Consider the following 19,691-nt stretch of genomic DNA (forward strand, 5'->3'; position numbering starts at 1 on the left):
TACAGCTCTGTGTGTTGAGGGAAGGATTTGAACTCAGGGTGTCCTGATTCCAAGGTCAGATCTTTATTTACTTTGCCTCCTATTTACTCCTTCCCTTCTAATGAGAGCCGCAATGCAGAAGGGGAGCTGGAAAGGTGGGGAGTCCAGGCAGGGGCATGGTAGAGAATGTCTAGAGAGTCAGAGGGTGAAGACGTAGCTGGCCTGGGCATTTTCCTTAAAATCACAATTCTGGGAAGAACCATCTAGGAGTGGAGGCATGGGTTCCATCCCCTCAAATGGCAGACCAAAATAAGCAAGGTCAGAGGAGGAGAGGAGAGAGAAAGTGAAGTATGACTTAAGGTTTGACACTGTTTATAAAGTGCTTTATGGGCAGCCGGGCCTGGAGTCAGGAAAACCTGAGCTCAAATCCAGCCTCAGATCAGACACTTACTAGCTATGTGACCCTGGGCAAGTCACTTAACCCTGTTTGCTTCAGTTTCCTCATCTGCAAAACGAGCTAGAGAAGGAAATGGCAAACCACTCCAGTATCTTTGCCAAGAAAACCTAGGGGAGGGGGCAGAGATGGATGGCAAGAGTTGGCCAAGTGATAAAAAGGGATCACAAAAATTCAGACGCCACAACAAAAATCAGGTGCTTTCTTTAACACCATGTGATGTCATGCCCCTACATGCCCTAGGCCCACTGCAGCACATGAAACATTTCCTTCATTATCGGAGATAGCTGCCTGCACCAAAACTTATCTAAAAGTGAAAAATTCAGCCAGATGAATAATTCCAAAAGCATGCATATGTCTAATGCCTGTCCCATGAAGTTGGTCTTTAAAAATTGAATTCCACTTGTTATGTATGAAGTCAAACTGGTATGTGCAGGTAGATAAGTCACACAGAGAAACTCCCACCTGGCTAAGAGTGAATGAAAGTGGGGAGGGAAGATGGATTTTAATTGATGGAAAAAAATAAAATTTAATGTAAAAACATTTTAAAAGAAGATGAATGGGAGGGTGAAGGAAAAGAGAAAAGAAATTCAAGTGCTGATTCCTTCAGTTGGTTTCTTCCCTTCCTCATCTTTGTGCTATTATTTTGAAATTGAGTCTTTGGGGTATGAACTAGGGGAGGGGGCAGAGTTTGATGGCTGGAATTGGCCAGATGATAAAAAGAATGATGAATTTTAAAATATGTGGGTGGAAAGTATGGAGTGGATTGGGTTTCAGATATGGAGTAAGCCAAGTTGGAATCAGATGCTGAGGTCACGTTGACCCTTTGGGGAAAGGACAGTTAAGATGAGATATGTGAACTGTACCTCTGGGAGACAGGAAATCTGATTTCTAGCCCCAGCCCTCCAATGGTTTCTATGACACTTCTTTTAATCTTTCTTTCCCTAAATCTATCGCTGCCTTCTGCAGCATCCTGTCAGCCCACAGTGTTGTTACAGTGCTCTATTTTAGAGTACCAGGTCAAAGAGATGTTAAATTTGTAGATCAGGGGATTATAGATTTATAACCTGAAGCAAGGATATGCCCATAAATGTTTAACAGGTGGCTTTACTGCCCACCCCCCCATTCCCCACATGTCTGTAGGACACACTTTTAACTATAATCTTCAATATCAACATTGTATCCATCACTTTCTAAACTTTAGCTGATCAATAAAACGACAAGCAAAACTTATTTGTAGATTTCTGAGGTGCAAATGCTCCCACTGAAAATTTAACGTGGTAACTTTCAGCCCTTGGAAGCTCCTTTGTGGAATTCTCAAAATGTTCTTTTTAGCTAGACCATAACTTTTCCAGTGGGCCCATTTAGAGATACTTGAGTCTGTACTCAGTCTATCCTTAGATCTTCTCAATGCAGATATTTCCATCAAATGATCTGGGGATGTGGCTAGAAAGGCAAAGAGAAGATGGGAAGTCCTCCAAATCTTCCCTCCTTCAGTAGAGGGGAGGGGATAGATAATTAACTATTTTTTAAAAATATATTTTAATGGATTCCTTTGTTTTGATCTCACATTTTCCCAGTGTATCTTTCCCCATTCCAGAGAGCCATTCCTTATAATGAAGAAAAAAAGTGGGAAGCAGTTCAGCATCATTAGCCAACACATTGAAAAAATCTCACATTTTATGTGGTGTTCCACACCACCCATAGGTCCCTCACTTCTGTAAGAAAATAATTGTTCAGTCATGTCTGACTCTTCTGACCTCATTTGGGGTTTTCTTGGCAAAGATACTGGAGTGGTTGATCATTTCCTTCTTCAGCTCATTTTACAGATAAAGAAAGTGAGGCCAACAGGGTTAAGTGATTTACCCAGGGTCACACAACTAGTAAGTATCTGAGGCTAGATTTGAGCTCAGGTTTTCCTGACTCCAACCTCAGTGCTCTGTCCACTGTGCCACCTAACTGTTTTCTCATCTCTCCTTAGTGGAGTCTGCTCTGGTCATTGTCATTTCACCTTAGTCGCTTTTGATTACCTGGTTGTTGCTATTCCATTACAGTCCTGAACCATCATTTGTTTACACATCCCTCCATGGATGGGCTTTTTTTGTTTTCATTTCTTTGCTACCATAAAAATAAACATGATATTTTAAACAAAACCAAAACACACTGGCTGGGACCTTCCTTTTTTGCAAATGGCCAGCAAGGACAAGAGAATCCCAGAAGTATGAATGTGGCAGAGGAGAGGGGGAGACAGGAGAATGATATTGAGTGTTTTATTCTTGTTATCTAATTTTCTTTTTCTTTTCTCATAGAGAAATATAGATACTGGAAATCTGATAAAAAGGTATGTAGTAAATTAACAACAAAATAAAGTATTCTCGGGGTACATTCTAGAGACTTTCAAAATGAAAATAGTATTACTTAAAGATGGCTCACCTTTCCTGAGAGTAGGGATTGTTTGTTTTTTGTCTTTCTTTGTATCCTTAGCATAGTCTTCCACATGCAGTAGGTACTTAATAAAAAATGGTAGTTGACTGAATAGTTGACCTTTGTGTGTCTACTTTTAGATTTTTCATATGTGTATTCCTTGTGTCCTTCAGTGTTCAAGACCCTTTGCTTTTAATCTGAAATGCTTTGTTATTTTAAAAAATCTACTGATATATTTTGTTTGAACACAACAGTCACTTCCCAACAAACATTCAAACAACAGACTTTACAAAGCACACAATTTTTGGATTGTTAATAGAGTAAAGGATCAGTCCTTCAACACTGATCTTGTAATACTAGCATTGGTCATTGCATCTGGCCAGAGTTCTACCACTTTAACTTTTCACTTTTTATCAGCTCATCTAAGTCTTCCAATGCTTCTCCAAATTCATCATATTTTCCAAGTCAACCTTATACACATCATTTTAGTATTTATAAATGACGAAGACATATCCAGCCTTCCAAATTGTTGACCCAGCCACCTACATAAACAATATGGGGGCAGTGGAGAGAGCTGAGGACCTATATTATAGGTCTACTTCTGCTCCTAATCAGATGGCCCTAAGTGGGGTCCTTAAACTTAACTGAACCTCCTCTCCCTCTAAAATAGTCACATCATACCTTCCCTGCCTGTTTAATAGGATAGTGGTGAGAATCAGCCTTAGTAAAGAGAGATGCAAGCATCTTGGAAACTCTGAAGCTGGTGTAAGCTATAATGTGTTTTGATTTGTGAATTCAATTTAATAAATATTTTTTGAGTCCTGACTATGTGCAACTTATTTCCTTCCTATTGGGGGACAATTAGCATTTATTAATTACTTACTATGTGCCAGGTACTGTGCTAAGCACTTTGCAAAAATTACCTCTTTTCAATCCTAACAATAATATTGGGAGGTAGGCACTATTATGATCCCCATTTTACAGTTGAGGAAACAGGCAGACAGAGGTTAAATTACTTGCCCAGGGTCACGCAGCTAGTAAGTGTTTGAAGTTGGATTTTAACTCAGATCTTCCTGATTCCAGGCCTGGCATTCTATCCACTGTGCCTTGTCAATAAATGAAACCAACATGCATTTACTAAGCACCTACTGTATGCCAGGCACTGTGCTGAACACTCAGAATACAAAAGAAAGGCAAAAAAAATTATAATGCCATTTTACATCATTTCAATATACTCTTTGGCCATGTGGCGATCTCCTTTGTGTAGCAATTATTGGGTTTTTTTTTTTTTTTTTGGACTGGGTCTGTGATTTTATTGGCATGGGGAGCTCTTGGTGAGGAAGTGTATTCAACTAATGCAGATTGATACTATCTCTGCACAAATTTAGTCTTAGAGAATTGTCTGGGTACGTTGAGAAATGAAGTGACTTGCCCAGTAATATATCAAAAGCAGGATTTTAATCCAAGGCCAGAATGCCAGGCTGCTTCTCTATAGATTAAGTTAAGATTTACATCTTCATGGGTGACAGTCTGCTGGTCTACAGTTTAGAAATGAATTTTCCCCTCCTGTGGCTCAAGATCAGGGTATGTGGTTTCTCTTGTAATCAGTGGGTTTCCTATTTTCTTCTTCCCTGGACCCTTCATTTGTTCTCCTGAATTCTCTAGTTCACTGGGCTTGCGTAGGGTCACACTAGAAAGTGTACTGTCATCTGCTCCCCACTGGGTGGTGGTTGAGGAAAGAGTGTCTTCCCAGTAGGAAGATCATGACACTGGCATAGGCAGTGAACTTTAGAAAGCCCATCCCCAATCCTGGAGGAAAACAGGACAATTTGAGATATTCTTGGACTGGTTCAGGACAGCCTCAGGGGATTTCATTTAGATCTTCTGCATGTGCTTAAGAGTAACTAATTCCCAGTCTCATAAGAGCTAGGTCCTCATAAGGGCCAATCTTTAAACTGGAGCTCCATCATAGAGTGAATAGCATGCTGGACTTGGGGTCAGAAAGAGCTGTAATAAAATCCCACTTCTGATACAGACTGGATGTGTGACCATTGACAAGTCATGTGACCTTTCTGAGCCTTAGTATTCTCTGTAATGTTAGGGGTTTGGATTAGATAGCCTCTAAATTTTCTTCTAGCTCTAGATTTATAATCCTGTGTGCCCATTCTATCCAGTGGTGGCCACATAACTAGTACAGGGTCCAGTCAACTGCTGGAAATATTTGCTTCCAGATTCTCTTTTCCAGGGCCAGCCTTATGCAAAGGCAAATTAGAATGCTGTTCACATATTCTTTTGTATCCCTATAGTAGAATTCAGTTCTATATGTGGTAGAGAACTTAATAAATTATTGTTAAATTGAATTTTCTAAAGCTTGAAATCCCCGTCCCAGAGAAGAGACCCTTTCCTACCACAGTGACAGAGGAAGCTGACAATGTACCATTGCCACTGTCACCCCAAAGAAGGAAGCCCCCAAATACTTGACATTTGCCCTGAGGGATAAGTTATAGACAGCAGCACCTTTCCTGAAGGCAGATTTGAATGGGGGAAAGAAGCTGAGCATCATGACATAAGACACCGAAAGAGGAGACAGGGCTCCCAGACCTACTTATGCCTAGACCTTGATCTAGCTCTACCAGATTACTTTAGGGTACAGGAGGGGTTATTGGGAAATGTTGTGGACTCAATCTATATCTATTGATGTTTATGCGGCCAAAACCTACTCCAATCAGTTTGTGGCCCCACCTAGTTTTATTGAATGCTAAATGCACATGGTATTTATTGCCGAGCAAGAATGGAGGGTCAAGGGTTCAAACTTCTTAGAGATGATTGTAATTTCTTAGAAAAACTCAACAAAATCATCCCAGGGACACTGACAAAGATTTGGATGGAGTTCTAGAAGCCTGTGATGTTTTGTCCAGAGATTAGACCAGGCTCATTCAATCACTAGAGAGGCTTTTCTGGACAATGAATCCTAAGGATAATAAGAGTTTATCCTTTAACACCCTGGGGGCTTTAGGATGTCCCTGAATGAATCATTTGGATCTCTGCCCAAATTCTTTCCTGTCTTGCCTCTTTAAGTGGAAATGGGGGTTCAGCATTCTCAGTGACTTGGAAGGCAGGGTCTGAATGTCTGAACACCCTACCTTCAATCCCTAGTATGCTGGATGTGAACAATTCTATGCTCATTCTCCTCCTCTTGCCTTTAGAGAGGCAGCATGATGCAGTGGATAGGACTGACTGGCTATTTAATTCTAGGCAAGTAATTTACCTTCTCAGTGCCTCAGTTGTCTCAGATGTAAAATGAAGGGGATTGGACTCAGTGACTTCTAAGGGGTCCTTTCAAGCTTTACATCATTCATTATATGAACCCCTTCAAAAGCCCATGCCAAGGTAGGGGCAAAAAAGGAAGCCAAGAGAGCCCTTATATGGTTCACATCTAGCCCTCTCAGGGCAATCAGAGGGGCTCATAGCCATTATTCTGTCACCCCAAAAACTGAGCTTGGCAGCTTCCAGAGAGGAAGTTGAGTCTGCTCAACACTTCCTTACAAGGAGAGGTTTGGGTTTGAAAGCCTGGAAGTCTTCATGCTCAGCCTCTTTAGGGTCTTTGGAAGGCCATGTTTGGACAGTGCCACCCTTCCCCTTTTCAGGTTGGAATTGCTGTCTCCCTCCCCTGGGGCTCCTCTCTCACCAAGGACTCCACTGTAAAACACTGTAGTATTATCTCATGTTCCAAAATTTCCTCCCTGCTTGTACAAATGTGTTATACTTTAAGGACCCTACTTCTCTGGAGCCAATCTGATAAAAAGCCCTGCTAATGGATTGCTGAGTTAACATATTATCCTAAGTCCTAAGCAGCTATGTTAGCATTCTAACATAGATCTTGTGGAGAGTCAATGCCTTAAAGCATTACTTTACTTATGAGAATTTAATTGGTTGAGGGACAGATTATTGGACCAGCATGCATTTCACTTTTCACTATAAGTCCCATGGAGTGAGTAGCCACTTACTCGATCTTTGCATTGAGACGCCCTCCCTAGAATACCTGATAATGGCACTCTTGGCTTTGTACAAAGCAACAAAGCATCACACATTGATTAAGTGCCCACTATGGGCCAGGCACTTTGCTGAGCACTGGAGATACAGGACAGTTCCTGCTCTCAAGTACCTTATATTCTAATGGGGGGAGACAGTACAAAAGGAACTTTAAAAAGGGGAGAGGGTGTGAGAAGGGACCTTCCCAGTGTCCCTTCCTCCTCTCTTTTTCACTGGGATGGGGAGGGGCACTGGGAGGCTTGTTTTAAGTCGGTCAAGAGGTTGAGTGAAGAGGATAACTTACAGCACCCCCTCCAAATCATATAATCTTTGACATGTCCAAGGGAAGAATTCTCTCTTCTGTTCAGAAATAGCATTGAACCTGACTTCCAATCACTCACATGCTGGGGAATGACACCTGTGTGAAATGTGTGTATGGTGGATTATATGATTATACGTGGTCCTGGATTATTTGTGCCAAGTCTTTCCACATTTACAGCTATGATTTGAAGCAGGTGATCTTGGATCTCTACAAATGATCAAAGCTTATGATAACCTGGAACCATCAACAGAGAAGGGCGAATTCTTCCCCATTCTCATTCCCCTATCCAGGCAAGTAGCATTTGTCTGGGCTCTGGAATAATGTGAATATAGTGCCCTAAAGAGAAAGACACAGTTGGAAATGTTATTTATTTACTCTTAAGTAAATAAACCCTAACTGCTTCTTTATGTCTTGTTTCTATTTTAGAAGATGGAAGCTGAACACCAGAGGTATGGAAATCTTTACAATGCTTTTCGATAGCAAATTTAATGTTGTCTGGTTTTCCCTTTTAAAAAATGCAAGGATGGCAGCCGCAGCTTTCCTTTCCCATAATCCTTTGTATTAGCTAACTGCATGCTGAAACCCATCTATTATAGAATATGCATTTTTGTCACACTGAGACCTTGGTATAATTGGGTCCCTGGGGACTGTACTTTCTAGGTAACACCTAATGAGCAAACTTTTTCAGAAGGCTTGCTCTGTTGGAGACCCTGTCCTTACAGTGATATTCCTGTGGTACTCATAGTACCAAATGGTAGGAAAATCCTGAACTTCAAGCCAGAAAAATTGTACTTATGAACCCTAGTTCAGCCTGCTAGTTCCATGGCATACGCTGTCATTATTTTCTGAAACTCAATTTTTCTCACCTGTAAAATTGAAATGACAACACTTACATTATCTACCTCTTGAGACTGAGGCAAGGATCAGATGAGGGAAGATATATTGAAAGCATTTCATAACTGTAAAGAGAGAGCTATAATATTGTTACTGCCACAACTACCCTCACTAGAATCAGTCATGGAATAAAAATGAACTTTACTTAGACTGAATTTTGCCCTCTGGTGATGTGTTATTATGAGATTCTGGAGCACGGTGCCATTGATGGCAGGTTGGTCAGTTGCCACTGGGGTAGGCCACTCACACTGCTCCTTGTCACTCAGAGTGGCTAATAGCCACCTGTCATTAGAAGTTGACATGCTCTCTTATTGCTTGTCAGCATGAGAAGTCAGTTCATGGTCCATACCCTCCCAGTTCAGCAGCACTCCAGAAGGAGAGGGAACTAAGATATACTATTTTTGAATGATTTCTGACCCTTTATTATATGTCTGTCTCTCTTGTCGATATTTGTTCTATCTCCCCCTTCAGCAAAGCTATCAGCTCGTGGCTTTAGTTTTTCCAGTTTAGCTATCAAGGCATTTACTCATTTCTAAAAGCTGCCCCTAAAACTCAGGTTAAGCTGTGGCCATTTGCTCTAGGCACACAAGGCACTGCGTGAGATTCATGACGATGGATGTCTGCTTGAGCCCTCACCAAGTGATAACCACAAATTTTCAATATTGTTTTATACCCAAAGTAGATGTGTTTTTTAAAAGCAGCTGCATTTCAGTGATATTGTGTAAATCCAAACAGATCCTTTCAAAGCAAACAGACTCTTTAGGTACAAGTAGCGTCCTTTCTTCTCTGTCTTGTAATGGCTACCATTCTAACTTTTTCTTTCTTTTATCCTAGTTCTCAATTTTAAAGAAAGACAGCCTTGGTGATTTTCACTTACTTAAACTTAACTTTGATCAGAACCTTCCCGAGGCTTTTATTGGATTCTCTAGGTTTCTAGCTTAGCACTCTCCTTGTCTGTTTCTCCATTCTTGGATTCTCTTTTAGTTGTCAGGAGAATTTACCAGAAAAGCATGTGTTAGTGCCAGGTCGTGGGTGGCAGAATGGAGAATATGGGAGGGCACCACATTTAGAAGGTCCTGACAGTGGTGTAGGAGCAAAGAGCTTAGCACCTGCTTAGCAGGAATAATTCATCAACATAGCTAGAAGGTCAAGGTGTACCCTCCTTCCTAACCCCCTACATGGAGATCTTGCCAGAAATGACCTTATGCCAGTGTCTCAGGGCCTCTGTTTCCTCTCCTCCAAATTAGATCTTTGTAACACTTGCCCCAGGTACAAAAGTTTCCGTTAATGGTTCTGACCAAAAGCAGTAGGACACACACAGCAGTGGAAAAGAGGTCAGGGCTAGGGTAGGCAAATAGGTCTGGCAGACGTTAAATGACTAAGTGAGGGAACATAGCTAGGGGACCAGTCAGTATAGGAAAGAATGTATGAGAATGACCCTGTAGAAACTAGAGGGTGAGACTGGAGTTGTCAGGAGACAGATAAGGTGCTGAATTTTGAGATGCAGTCTGGTATAGTGGATTGAGTGCTGAATTCAGAGTCAGGAAGCCCTGGGTTCAAATCTGGGTTCAAATATTTACCAGCTTTACCTCCGTTGGCCTCAGTTTTCTTATTTGTAAAATAAAGACATTGAACTTGATGATCTCTGAGGTCCCCTTTAGGCTCTGATTCTGTCATCCTAGGATGCTCTAAAAAGGTAACCTGGAAGGTGGGGCTGGGGGAAGGAAAGGGAGGTCGGGTCAGCATACAGAGATTCCAGGAAAGAAAGAAGGAAAGTAGAGCTCTGGACAGGAGCCTGCAGACAGGGTCTTGAGACCTGGAAGATATGGGCTGGATAAACCAGGCTGTCAGTGTAGTTTAGAGCCTGGAGGACAAGGCCACAGGGACCAGGTAAAGACAAGCCTAGGAATGAGAGTGCCAGAATCATTCTGCAAGTGTATCCCTTTGAGTGAAGATGTAAACCAGGAAGTGGAATCACTCCTGGACCAGCTCCCTCTAGGCCTGAATGATCCTTTCACTTGCTCTGTAAACACTGAGTGCAACAGTTCCTTCCTCTCATATTTAACCAGAATTAGCTCTAATCTGATCTGTATCCAATAGATTGGTAATTGCAGTCCCTTCAGAGGGGCAGCTAGAGTCAGGAAGACTCATCTTTCTGAGTTCAAATCCAGCCTCAGATACTTACTAGCTGTGTGACCCTGGGCAAGTCACTTAACCCTATTTGCCTAACTTTCCTTATCTGTAAAGTGAGCTGGAGAAGGGAATAGCTTTGCTCAGGAAATTCCAAATGGGACCACGAAGAGTCGGACACAACTGAACAATAAGAGTTTCCTTCAGAAACTTTCAGTTACAGAGTGTCAAGCAACCAAATATCCATATTGAGAATATTTTGACAGAGAAGTTAATTTAAGATTTTATTGCACCCCATTCATTACACTGCAGGCAGGGATGATATCATCTTCATCAGTAGGGTCTCACTGAGGTACTGATCACAGGTGAGAGGGCTTATCGCAGGGCATTTATGTCCATTTTCATGACTTACCGGAAGGACAGATTTCTTTGGTTATTGTTCCTTTCTCAACTAAAAGAAGTTTCTCTTTAAGCTGGTTCTTTAAAATTCCAACTATGTTTGCCTGTGGAAACAATGTTATATGCAGTGATTAGGACGCTAAGCTACCCTCATTTAAATCCTAGTGTTTCTGTTACACTATCTTTTTTATTAAATGCAGTAAAAAGCTATTGTTACAAGAGATCCAGATTTTTGTTGCTGTGGGTACTCCTGACATTGGTGAAGATAGAAACACTTAGTCATCTGTCTTCATGGCTGGCTTTAGCCAAGCCAGTCTTCTGGTGATGAATCTCTCCGGAATTAACTCGGCTGATTTGTTGAAAGGACAGACACCATAGTCCTTACTGGGGTCCGACTCAAAACCTTTCCAGCTTGGTGCATGACCTGCCAAGCTTGTGCTCCATTATATGCCTTTGTAGTAACCCCAAATCCCCAGCAAGTCTCAATAAGACATCAGAGCAGGACTTTATTATCACTGTGGTAATTAAGCAAAACAAAACCAATTTAATACCATTAGATCCTAGTTATCTTGAATATTGATAATTAAGAAAAATAAGCTTAATTACAGTAAGATAAAATGCAGACAGCTTAATGTGGTAGATTTGGAATCTGAAGCCCTGGGTTCAAATTCCAATTTTATTACCTGCTACTATGTGATCTTGGATAAGTCCCTTCACCTCTCTGGGTCTCAGTTTCCTCATCTGTAAAATGAACAAGTTTGGACTAAGTGACCTTTATGATCCATTCTAGTTCTAGGTCTATAATCCTATGACTTGTGAAGATTCTGGAAGGACTTCCAGATGCATTGAAGCAAGTGGCATTGATTGATTATTTTTGCCTGATTTTGCTTTAAAACTTGTGACTTTTCTGTTCCTTGATATAGGTATAGCAATAATGCTAGTTAGTAATGCTAGTTAGTCAAGAGTAGGGTTTGATTGCTTTTTTCCTGACGAATGGAAAAGAGGGAAGAAGAAAGGGTTTTAGAAAAGGTAAAAGAGAAAAAAAGAAGAGAGATTCTTCCTCAAGAAATTGGACAAGAGTTAGAAGAAGAAAGAGAGATAGAAGAAGGGGAGATTAAAAAGGATAACTATATATGCTTCATAGTGTATGTGTGTGTATGTGTGTGTGTGTGTGTGTGTGTGTGTGTAGGTGTGTGTGTGTGTATCAACTGAGCTGTTAGCAGTGAAGAAATAGGGGGGAAAAGGGGTAAGTGTGATAGATGCACAGATTCTCTGAGGGGGAAGAAAGGAAAAGTAGAGAAGCAATGTTGGATTAAATCATTCCCTGATCCTTCACTAGATGGCTCTTTTAGCCTAAGACAACTTGGTTGCTTTTTTAGGATTGGTGGTATCCCATGGGTTATGTACAGGATGTTTATGATTTATCCTTTTTAAAAAAAATGTATTCTTTTAAGTCGGGAGTTACATAGATCCAGGTGGAGCATAATGCTCAGAGTACAATCAAATTTAATTGTGAAAAGGCTTGCTGAAACAGGTGGATTTGAAATTAGGGGACAAGGCCTGAATTGGTGGAGATGGGAATTCCAGGGCATTGAATGAACCAGTTGTGTACAGAAAACATTAAAGAATAACCTAGTTGGTGAAAGCATGCTTCCTGCCCATGGGTACAGAAGTGAGGTGGTGGACAACAATTGCAGAATGAGATATGCATTTTTGTACACTGCCAATGTGTTATTTATTTTTGCTGAACTCTGTTTATAAAAAAGGAGGGGTTTTTTTTAGTGTAATCCCAGATATTTTATTTTATGCATTTGAAATATCAATTCAGAGGAGAGGTCCCTAGGTTTCACCAGATGGCCAGAGGGGTCCATGTCACAAACAAGATGAAGAACTTCTAGGAATATACCATATAATTTATCACTTCATCTTATATAGGTCTCTCTGTTGCTCTTAGATGTTTAATGCGTATAAATCTTGTCTTCCCTAATTGTAATTTCCTTGATTTCAGTACTCTTTCATCTCTTATTTTAGTTTGTTCATTAAATACTGTTGCCTTGATTAATACCCCCCTCTCACACAAAGGATAAAATTTCTTTGGCTTTCTCCCTGCTAGGTCAGAGTCTGGTGTGAGAAGCATTTCTGAACAGACAAATGTCCTCAAGAAGAGAACAATGGTCTCCGAATTGAGGGAAGACCAGGTCAAAGCATCCGTGAACCAACATGAAAACTGTGGCCGGCCTATTACTGTGCCCCTCTGTAAGACCTTTTAAGATAGTAGCTTATTGCCTTCATGTAGATGAGAAAAGGACCAAAGGATTCCTTAGCTCCAGGCTACCTGTCCTCCAAAGAGATGTACTTGTTACCATCAAAATGAAGGTGGCAGGAAAGTGAATGAGCATTCATGTTATATAGCATATGAATGAAGGCTTTTAAAAATCAGAATCCCCAAATCCTAGAATTTCAGAGCTAGAAGGGAACTCAGAGGCTGTTCTAACCCATTTCTGAACAAGGTTCTCATCTGTAAACCACCTGACAAGTGACATCACAGCCTTTATTTGAAGACTTTCATTGAGAGGGAGCTCATTCCTTTTCATTCCACTCTGCACAGCTTTAAGGGTTAGAAAATTTTTCCTTTCATCAAGCCATCAATGCACGTTTTCCTGTTTTCGAATTGTTTTTTCATTTGACTATCCAAGAAGATGGCAGCTCTCTCTCTCTCTCTCTCTCTCTCTCTCTCTCTCTCTCTCTTTCCCTCCCTCCCTCCCTCTCCTCTCTACCTTCCTCTTTCCTCCCTCTTTCCCTTCCTTCCTCCTCCTCCTCATTCTCTCTAATTTGACATAGACTTATATAATTTCATCTTTGTGGGAAATTCATGGTTTCTAGTTTGAAAGGTCCCTCCACCCTATAAAAATTAGCAGCTCCTCTATAATTATAGTCTGAGGGAGTTGTTTGGGGAAATGAAAAGTGAATTGCCCAAAGTCCCACCTAGTTACATAATCACTCTGGGTCTGCTAAGTCTTCCTGACTCCAAGACTAGCCTTCTAGCCTCTATACCAATTGCTGCTACATCATCTTTATTTAGTACCCAGGAAAATCAAAACAAGCAGTTCTCCACATTTACATCTTCTGCTCTAGGGTGGTAGGTCTCCATACTCATCTTGAGCTTATAGGGTCAGAAAATTAAAAGCTCAAGTCACTTAGTTTATCTCTTTTCCCGTGGGAAGAGGTAAACTTAACCATTCACCTTAAAAATCTCTAGGTAAAGAGATTCTAAACATATCTGAATAACTATTTCTCTCTCACTTTTTCTAGCTTTTTGTCTTAATAGCAAGGTATCATCAGTCAATATTGTGTGTCCATATGCAATAGAATGTTGAATGTTGGAACTGGAAGGGACCTTAGGGGTTATCTAGTTACCCAGTCACCCTGACAAGTGATCTTCCACCTTGAGCATTTATAACCACCACCACCACCTTTATGGCAGCTAGATGGTGTAGTGTATATAGATTCCTGGCCTTGGAATCAAGAAGATCTGAGTTACACACTTAGTAGCTATGGGATGATCCTGGGCAAGTCACTTAATCTCTCTCAGCCTCAGTTTCCGCATCTGTAAAAAGGGGATGATAATAGTAGTACCTACTTCATGGGATTGTTGTGAGGATTAAATGAAATAACATATGTAGGATACTGTATAAATGCTAACTATGTGACTTGCCCAGGGTCACACAACTGTTAAGTTTCTGAGCCTAGATTCAAATGCAGGGCTTCCTGACTCCAGGTGCAGTGCTCCATTCATTAGATATAGGAAATTCCTCTACTCCCTGAGACATCCTATTCAATTGTTGAATGGATCTGGTAGGAAGTCCTGCATACTGATATTCAGAAATAAACTAAAAAAGGCATCCATTTTTTAAAAAAAGAATATTCTTTATATTAAATCAGAATATGCCTCTCTAAAATGTTCCTGTAATTCTGCCTACAGGCAGCCATGCAGTACAGATTCAGATTCAGATGCTGCCTCTATCACTAATTACCTGTGTGACCTTGGGCAAGTCACTAAAACTGAAACTGTGCCTCAGTTTTCTCATCTGCAAAGTGAGGGCCTTCAAGGTCCCTCCTAGCTCTAAATTTATGATCATTCCATCTCACACCTTCTGATTAGTTGCAATGGCAAAGTTTCAGGAATGGAGGCTAATATTTATACCAACAATAAGTTTTGTCCACCAGTAGCCTGGTAATGACCTCAGGAAAAATGACAAACAGCATCAATTGTGATTTCAACCACTCCTCCCTTGATGTCACCATGGGGACCTGGATTGAGGCCCAGAGCTAAATCTTTAGCATATGGTCAAAGTTGTCCTTAACATGGTTACTAAAAACTTCTCTGTCTTTGTAAAAGTTATCATGTAAGTTGATTTGTATTTTTTATTAGATCTGATTTATAATTAGATGGATTTTTTTCTGCTTTGTTATCTTGTGGGCATCTAATAAGTTGGCATGTTGTGATAAGTTTATTAAAGTTAGATATTTATCAGGCAGTTCCCATGACTTGCACTCAGTGCGTTCCTCAAAACAGCAGCTTCAGCCAGAGATTCATCTTTGAATCAAAGAATGTTGAGATGGTAGGCTTTTTGGAAAGCATTCAGGTCAACTCCCATCAAGCAGAGTGACTTATCTGAAGTGTTTTTGACAGCAGATTGCTGGTGGTGGCCAGGAGGCAGGAGTAGAATGGGAATCTTCCTTAGACTCAAATGTTTGTAAATGCAAAACAGTTTGGAGACTGGGCTGCCTGTTCTCAAAATAACTCCATGCTAAAAGAAAGGAGGTAGAAAATAGACCAACTGTCAGAAGAAACTGAATGTCCTTGTGAGCTACCAGGTCACTTGCTTGGGAATTCAAAAGAGCAAGTTGAAGCACTTTACAGTGTGTCTGTCCTCACCTGAAGGGATTCAAAACCAAGATTAGCAAGAAAAGTTTCTGGGATATTTGTTCGTCTAAAGAGCAGGTCATGGAAAACTGAGGATGTTCTGTTAAAATTATAAAAGTTTGGTCACTTTATGTATATAGAGAGCTGCCTCTTTTGCCTTGCACATTAAATGTTGCTTCTCAGTACTATTGATGGTGCCACAAAGTAATTTCTGGGGGAAATCAAGACATGAAAAAACTAGAGTTATATCTGGGGATGAAGAGATTGGATTGAGTGCCTGGAAGAGAAGGAATATTCCCCTATAACGTGATGGGAACAAGTGAGAAGAGAATGGTAAGAAACAGGGTGATGAGGTGACCAAGGTAATGGAATGAAGACTGTGAGCTACAGTGGTAAATCTAAAGGGAGGATGGAACTGAGCGATGGTTGGGAAGCAAAGATGAAGTGTGTAAGAATCCATTAATGAGAGTCTTCTTATAGCTAATGTGGCTAACATTTATGTAATGTTTACTATGTGCCAGGTGCTGTGGTAAGCACTCAGCAATTATGGTCTCCTTTGGTCTTCACAATCCTGGTAGGTAGGTGCTATTGTCCCCATTATGCAGATGAGGAAACTGAGGTGAACAGAACTTAAGTGACTTGATCAGGTTCACACAGATAGTAAGGGCCTGAGGCTGAGTCTGAACTCAGATCCTCCTGACTCCAAGCTTAGTGCTCTCTCTCCTAGTGCCACCTAGTTACCTTTTCTTATTCTTCATATACCTTGGGGTATAGAAAGAATGATATTATCATCTCCAAATGGGCAACCCTGAGATCTAGCAGTGTGCCTTGGTCTGGTATCCAGATCTTCTGACTTCTCCCTTCCATGGTACAATCCATGCCTCTTCTCCCCCTAGTCCTTGGGCTGCTATCCTTTGAATCTTTTTTTTCCAGATCCTGGTGTTGAAGGACATGAAAATGAGAGCTCTTACCCTCAGGGTAAGTTTCTTCCACACGACAAAAGCAAGAAGGAAGCTGCAGAGGAATTTGCTCTTCGTTTTCCTTACAGGTAAAGAGAAACTCAAAAGTCCAAACTCTCTTCATCTATGTTTTTTCCTGAGGAATCTTGGTCTGATGACCTTCTAGCAGCCTAGTGGTGGTCTCTCTGGCCCTCATCCTTGGACAGATTAGCTTACAAAGGGAAGCTTGGATGTGTGTGGACAGGCAGCCATTGAACGTTGAGTTGATCTCAGCGTTTATTTGTGGGAAGTCATAGAGAACTGAAGTTTCATTCTTAGAACCCTAACACATTTCTATACCGGGAGATAGTATATGGAGAGCTAGAAAACCATTCCAGTGACTCGCCATGGTGGTGATATATTTCTCTTACTGCCAGGGGCAATTGCAGCATATTTCTGAAATGCAGATTTGGTCTCCTTAGCTTGAGGAAGATGGTTTGACTTGGTCAGGAGGATGAAAGGCTGCTTGATGGGATGGAAGAAGCCAAGTCAATAAGCATTCATTAAATGTCCTGTGTGTCAGGTCAGGCACTCTGCTTGCTCTGTGTGGGGGCCTGCAAAGACCGACCCCAAATCTGAGTAGCTCCCGGTATAATGGGGAGACAATGTGGAAACAACTACTTACAAACAAGATACAGGGTAAATTGTAGACACTATTAATTCATTTAATTAAGAAACTTTTCATTAAGAATTAATTAAGAAATTAATTTAATTAATAGGTAATCCAAGAAGGATGTCAATCAGGAAGTTAAAAAAACTGGAGAAAGAAAAAGTAATCAAAATAGGGTCAAGAAGTTGATGAGTCAGAGAATGTGACACAGGAGAAAGGGAAGGGAATGGGAATTCTTAACTGCTGGGGCCATACAATGGGTATGAAGGTTCTTGCCTTAAATTTTATATCTAGACAAACTGAGGAAGAAGAGGTATCTCAGGAGTATTCGCAGGTTTCAACAGGTACAAGAAAGCTGTTTCTTGCTTCAGAAGGGGGAAGTGGTATCATGGCGACTCTATTCTGAGTGTTATGGAAGTGGTTACATGGAGACCCACTGGGAGCTGCATTGACTTCCTGGGCTATATGTCCAGTACTTGACAGAGTGCCACATGAGACATCACACCTATTGGCTGAAACTCACTAATAGAGTCATGATAATCATCAGAAGAAACTTTAAAAGTATCTATAAGGGACTAGAAAGTCTTGATCAGGAAACTGAAGAACTTAGGGGAACAGGTATTTCTCTTTGCAGTGATAGCTTGGGAACTTAGTAGAGAAAAGAGAATGTGAGAAGTATTTAGATGGCTACACTGATGATATCAAAGAACGAGATTTGGTTTTCTCAACCATGGTTTAGGATATCACAATGAGGGGCTCTTGGGTAAAGTTGAAGAGGACTGGTAAGAAAGTGTTTGTCTAATTAAGAGGTCCATAAACTAGAAATGGAAGGAAATAAGAATTGTTCAGCTAAAATTATAAATTGGGTTACTCTATAAGATATCAGGTATGATAATGTAATAAAAGTGGAAAAGGCATTTAGAAATTTGTGGGAGAGATAGGGAAGGTCAAAGATCAAAGATGTAGACATCTGTATAACAATGTATGGAGTATAAGGAAGGGGAAATCGAAAAAACTTTATAATTTAATAGGAAGAAGCAAGTATGACCTCACAGGCGTCACTAAAACAGATTAACTTTCCTTCTTGGAATATAGCTATGGTAGGCTTTGTTCAAAAGAAGTTATCATAGAAGTTCTTAACCTGCAGGTCTGTGAACTTTAAATATATATTTTAATAATTATATTCTAATGTAATTGGTTTCCTTTATAATCCTATGTATGGTGTATGATGCATTTAAAAACATGATTTTGAAAAAGGGGTCCATGGTTCAAAAAATTCATGGATTTGAGGGAATGGATGACAGAGAAGCACTTTGTGTCAAGAAAATACCCTTGAGTGGAAAGCCATGAACCTGAGTAAGGAGGCTCAATGGAAAGCATTTGGGTAAATATAAAAGAGAAATAGAAAAGTAATATAATCGTAGGAGTATGTCATTGACCACACGAACAGCAGATGGGAAACAAAAGCTGATGACATAGTTCTGAATCAGACACCCAAAGTGACGTAGACTTAGAAGTGAAGGCCTAGAGGCATTTACTATTTTAATTTTCAGAGTCTGGGGAGGACTTGATTTAATGAAGACAAAGATCACTCATAGAGAAGGATGAGGTTTTCAAACCAACATGTGAACAAATTAAGAAAGGAAAGCTTGGATCCAAAGCTCTAACATGAATTGATATTGTCAAGTCAAGGTCTCAACAGACTCATCTCCTGTAGGGAGGCATATAAATGTAGGGAGGTGGGGTTCACGAGAATACAGTGAGGGTATGCTTGCCACACATTGCTGACTTGGGAGGCTGCAAGTTAGATGTTTTTTGTTTGTTTGTATTTATCAATTTTTTGCCTCTTAAATGGAATCTATACTTGCACTGGCCAAGGGCCTAACATCATCCCTCACCTTATGTGGTCTACTTGGATTAGTTGGAGGAGTTGCACATAGAAACCTCAACCCACGTTGCCAGCTTCATAGAGGTTAGGCAGGCCTCCGGGTTTGTTCTGGTAGCTCCCAGCCCTTTCAGTCAACAAACTAATCCACAGTTTCACATCTCCAGCAAGAATTGCAGGCTCTCACACATCATAAACTTTCCTTGGTCACCTACTTTATTAGAGAGAACAAAAGTTATGTTGCTTGTTGCTTTGGAGTTTTCATATGTCTTTTGGAAAAAGGATGGGTAGGATGTTGAAAGACAACTGGCCTTGCTACTTGTGTACTTGGGAAGGCCTCAGTGGAACTCTTCTCTGGTTTGGTGAGCTGGTTGGATGGGCCTTTGGATAATGAACACAGAGTGTGTAGGGGTTTGAGGGTAATTTCCTCTCCATTTATAGGCAGCTTTGAGCATATCAAGGTTGAGTTCAAGGGTAGCCCATATGGATTTCAATTCTTATAGGTTATCTTTGGATATGGTAGTGTGAATCCACAATTTAGAGAAAACAAAGAACCTGTATAAAATTGAAGAAAATGGAATAGGGGAAGATAATAGTAACCAGTTGTCTTCCTGGTAGAAGTTATAATTTTTGTGCT

General features: G+C 40.6%; 1 protein-coding gene across 1 annotated transcript in view; it reads left to right on the plus strand.

The window, feature by feature from the left end:
- Window positions 1–19,691, plus strand: part of C3H3orf22 (chromosome 3 C3orf22 homolog) — a 50,323-nt gene that overhangs the window by 11,480 nt on the left and 19,152 nt on the right. The window contains exons 4-7 of the mRNA XM_072598349.1: window positions 2,743–2,774; window positions 7,638–7,660; window positions 12,748–12,890; window positions 16,495–16,609. Coding sequence (XP_072454450.1) covers window positions 7,641–7,660; window positions 12,748–12,890; window positions 16,495–16,609 — 278 coding nt within the window. The 5' untranslated portion in view covers window positions 2,743–2,774; window positions 7,638–7,640. The remainder of the gene's footprint in view (window positions 1–2,742; window positions 2,775–7,637; window positions 7,661–12,747; window positions 12,891–16,494; window positions 16,610–19,691) is intronic.

This window comes from Notamacropus eugenii, chromosome 3 (genome assembly GCF_028372415.1).
Source record: "Notamacropus eugenii isolate mMacEug1 chromosome 3, mMacEug1.pri_v2, whole genome shotgun sequence".
Lineage (NCBI taxonomy): Eukaryota > Metazoa > Chordata > Mammalia > Diprotodontia > Macropodidae > Notamacropus > Notamacropus eugenii.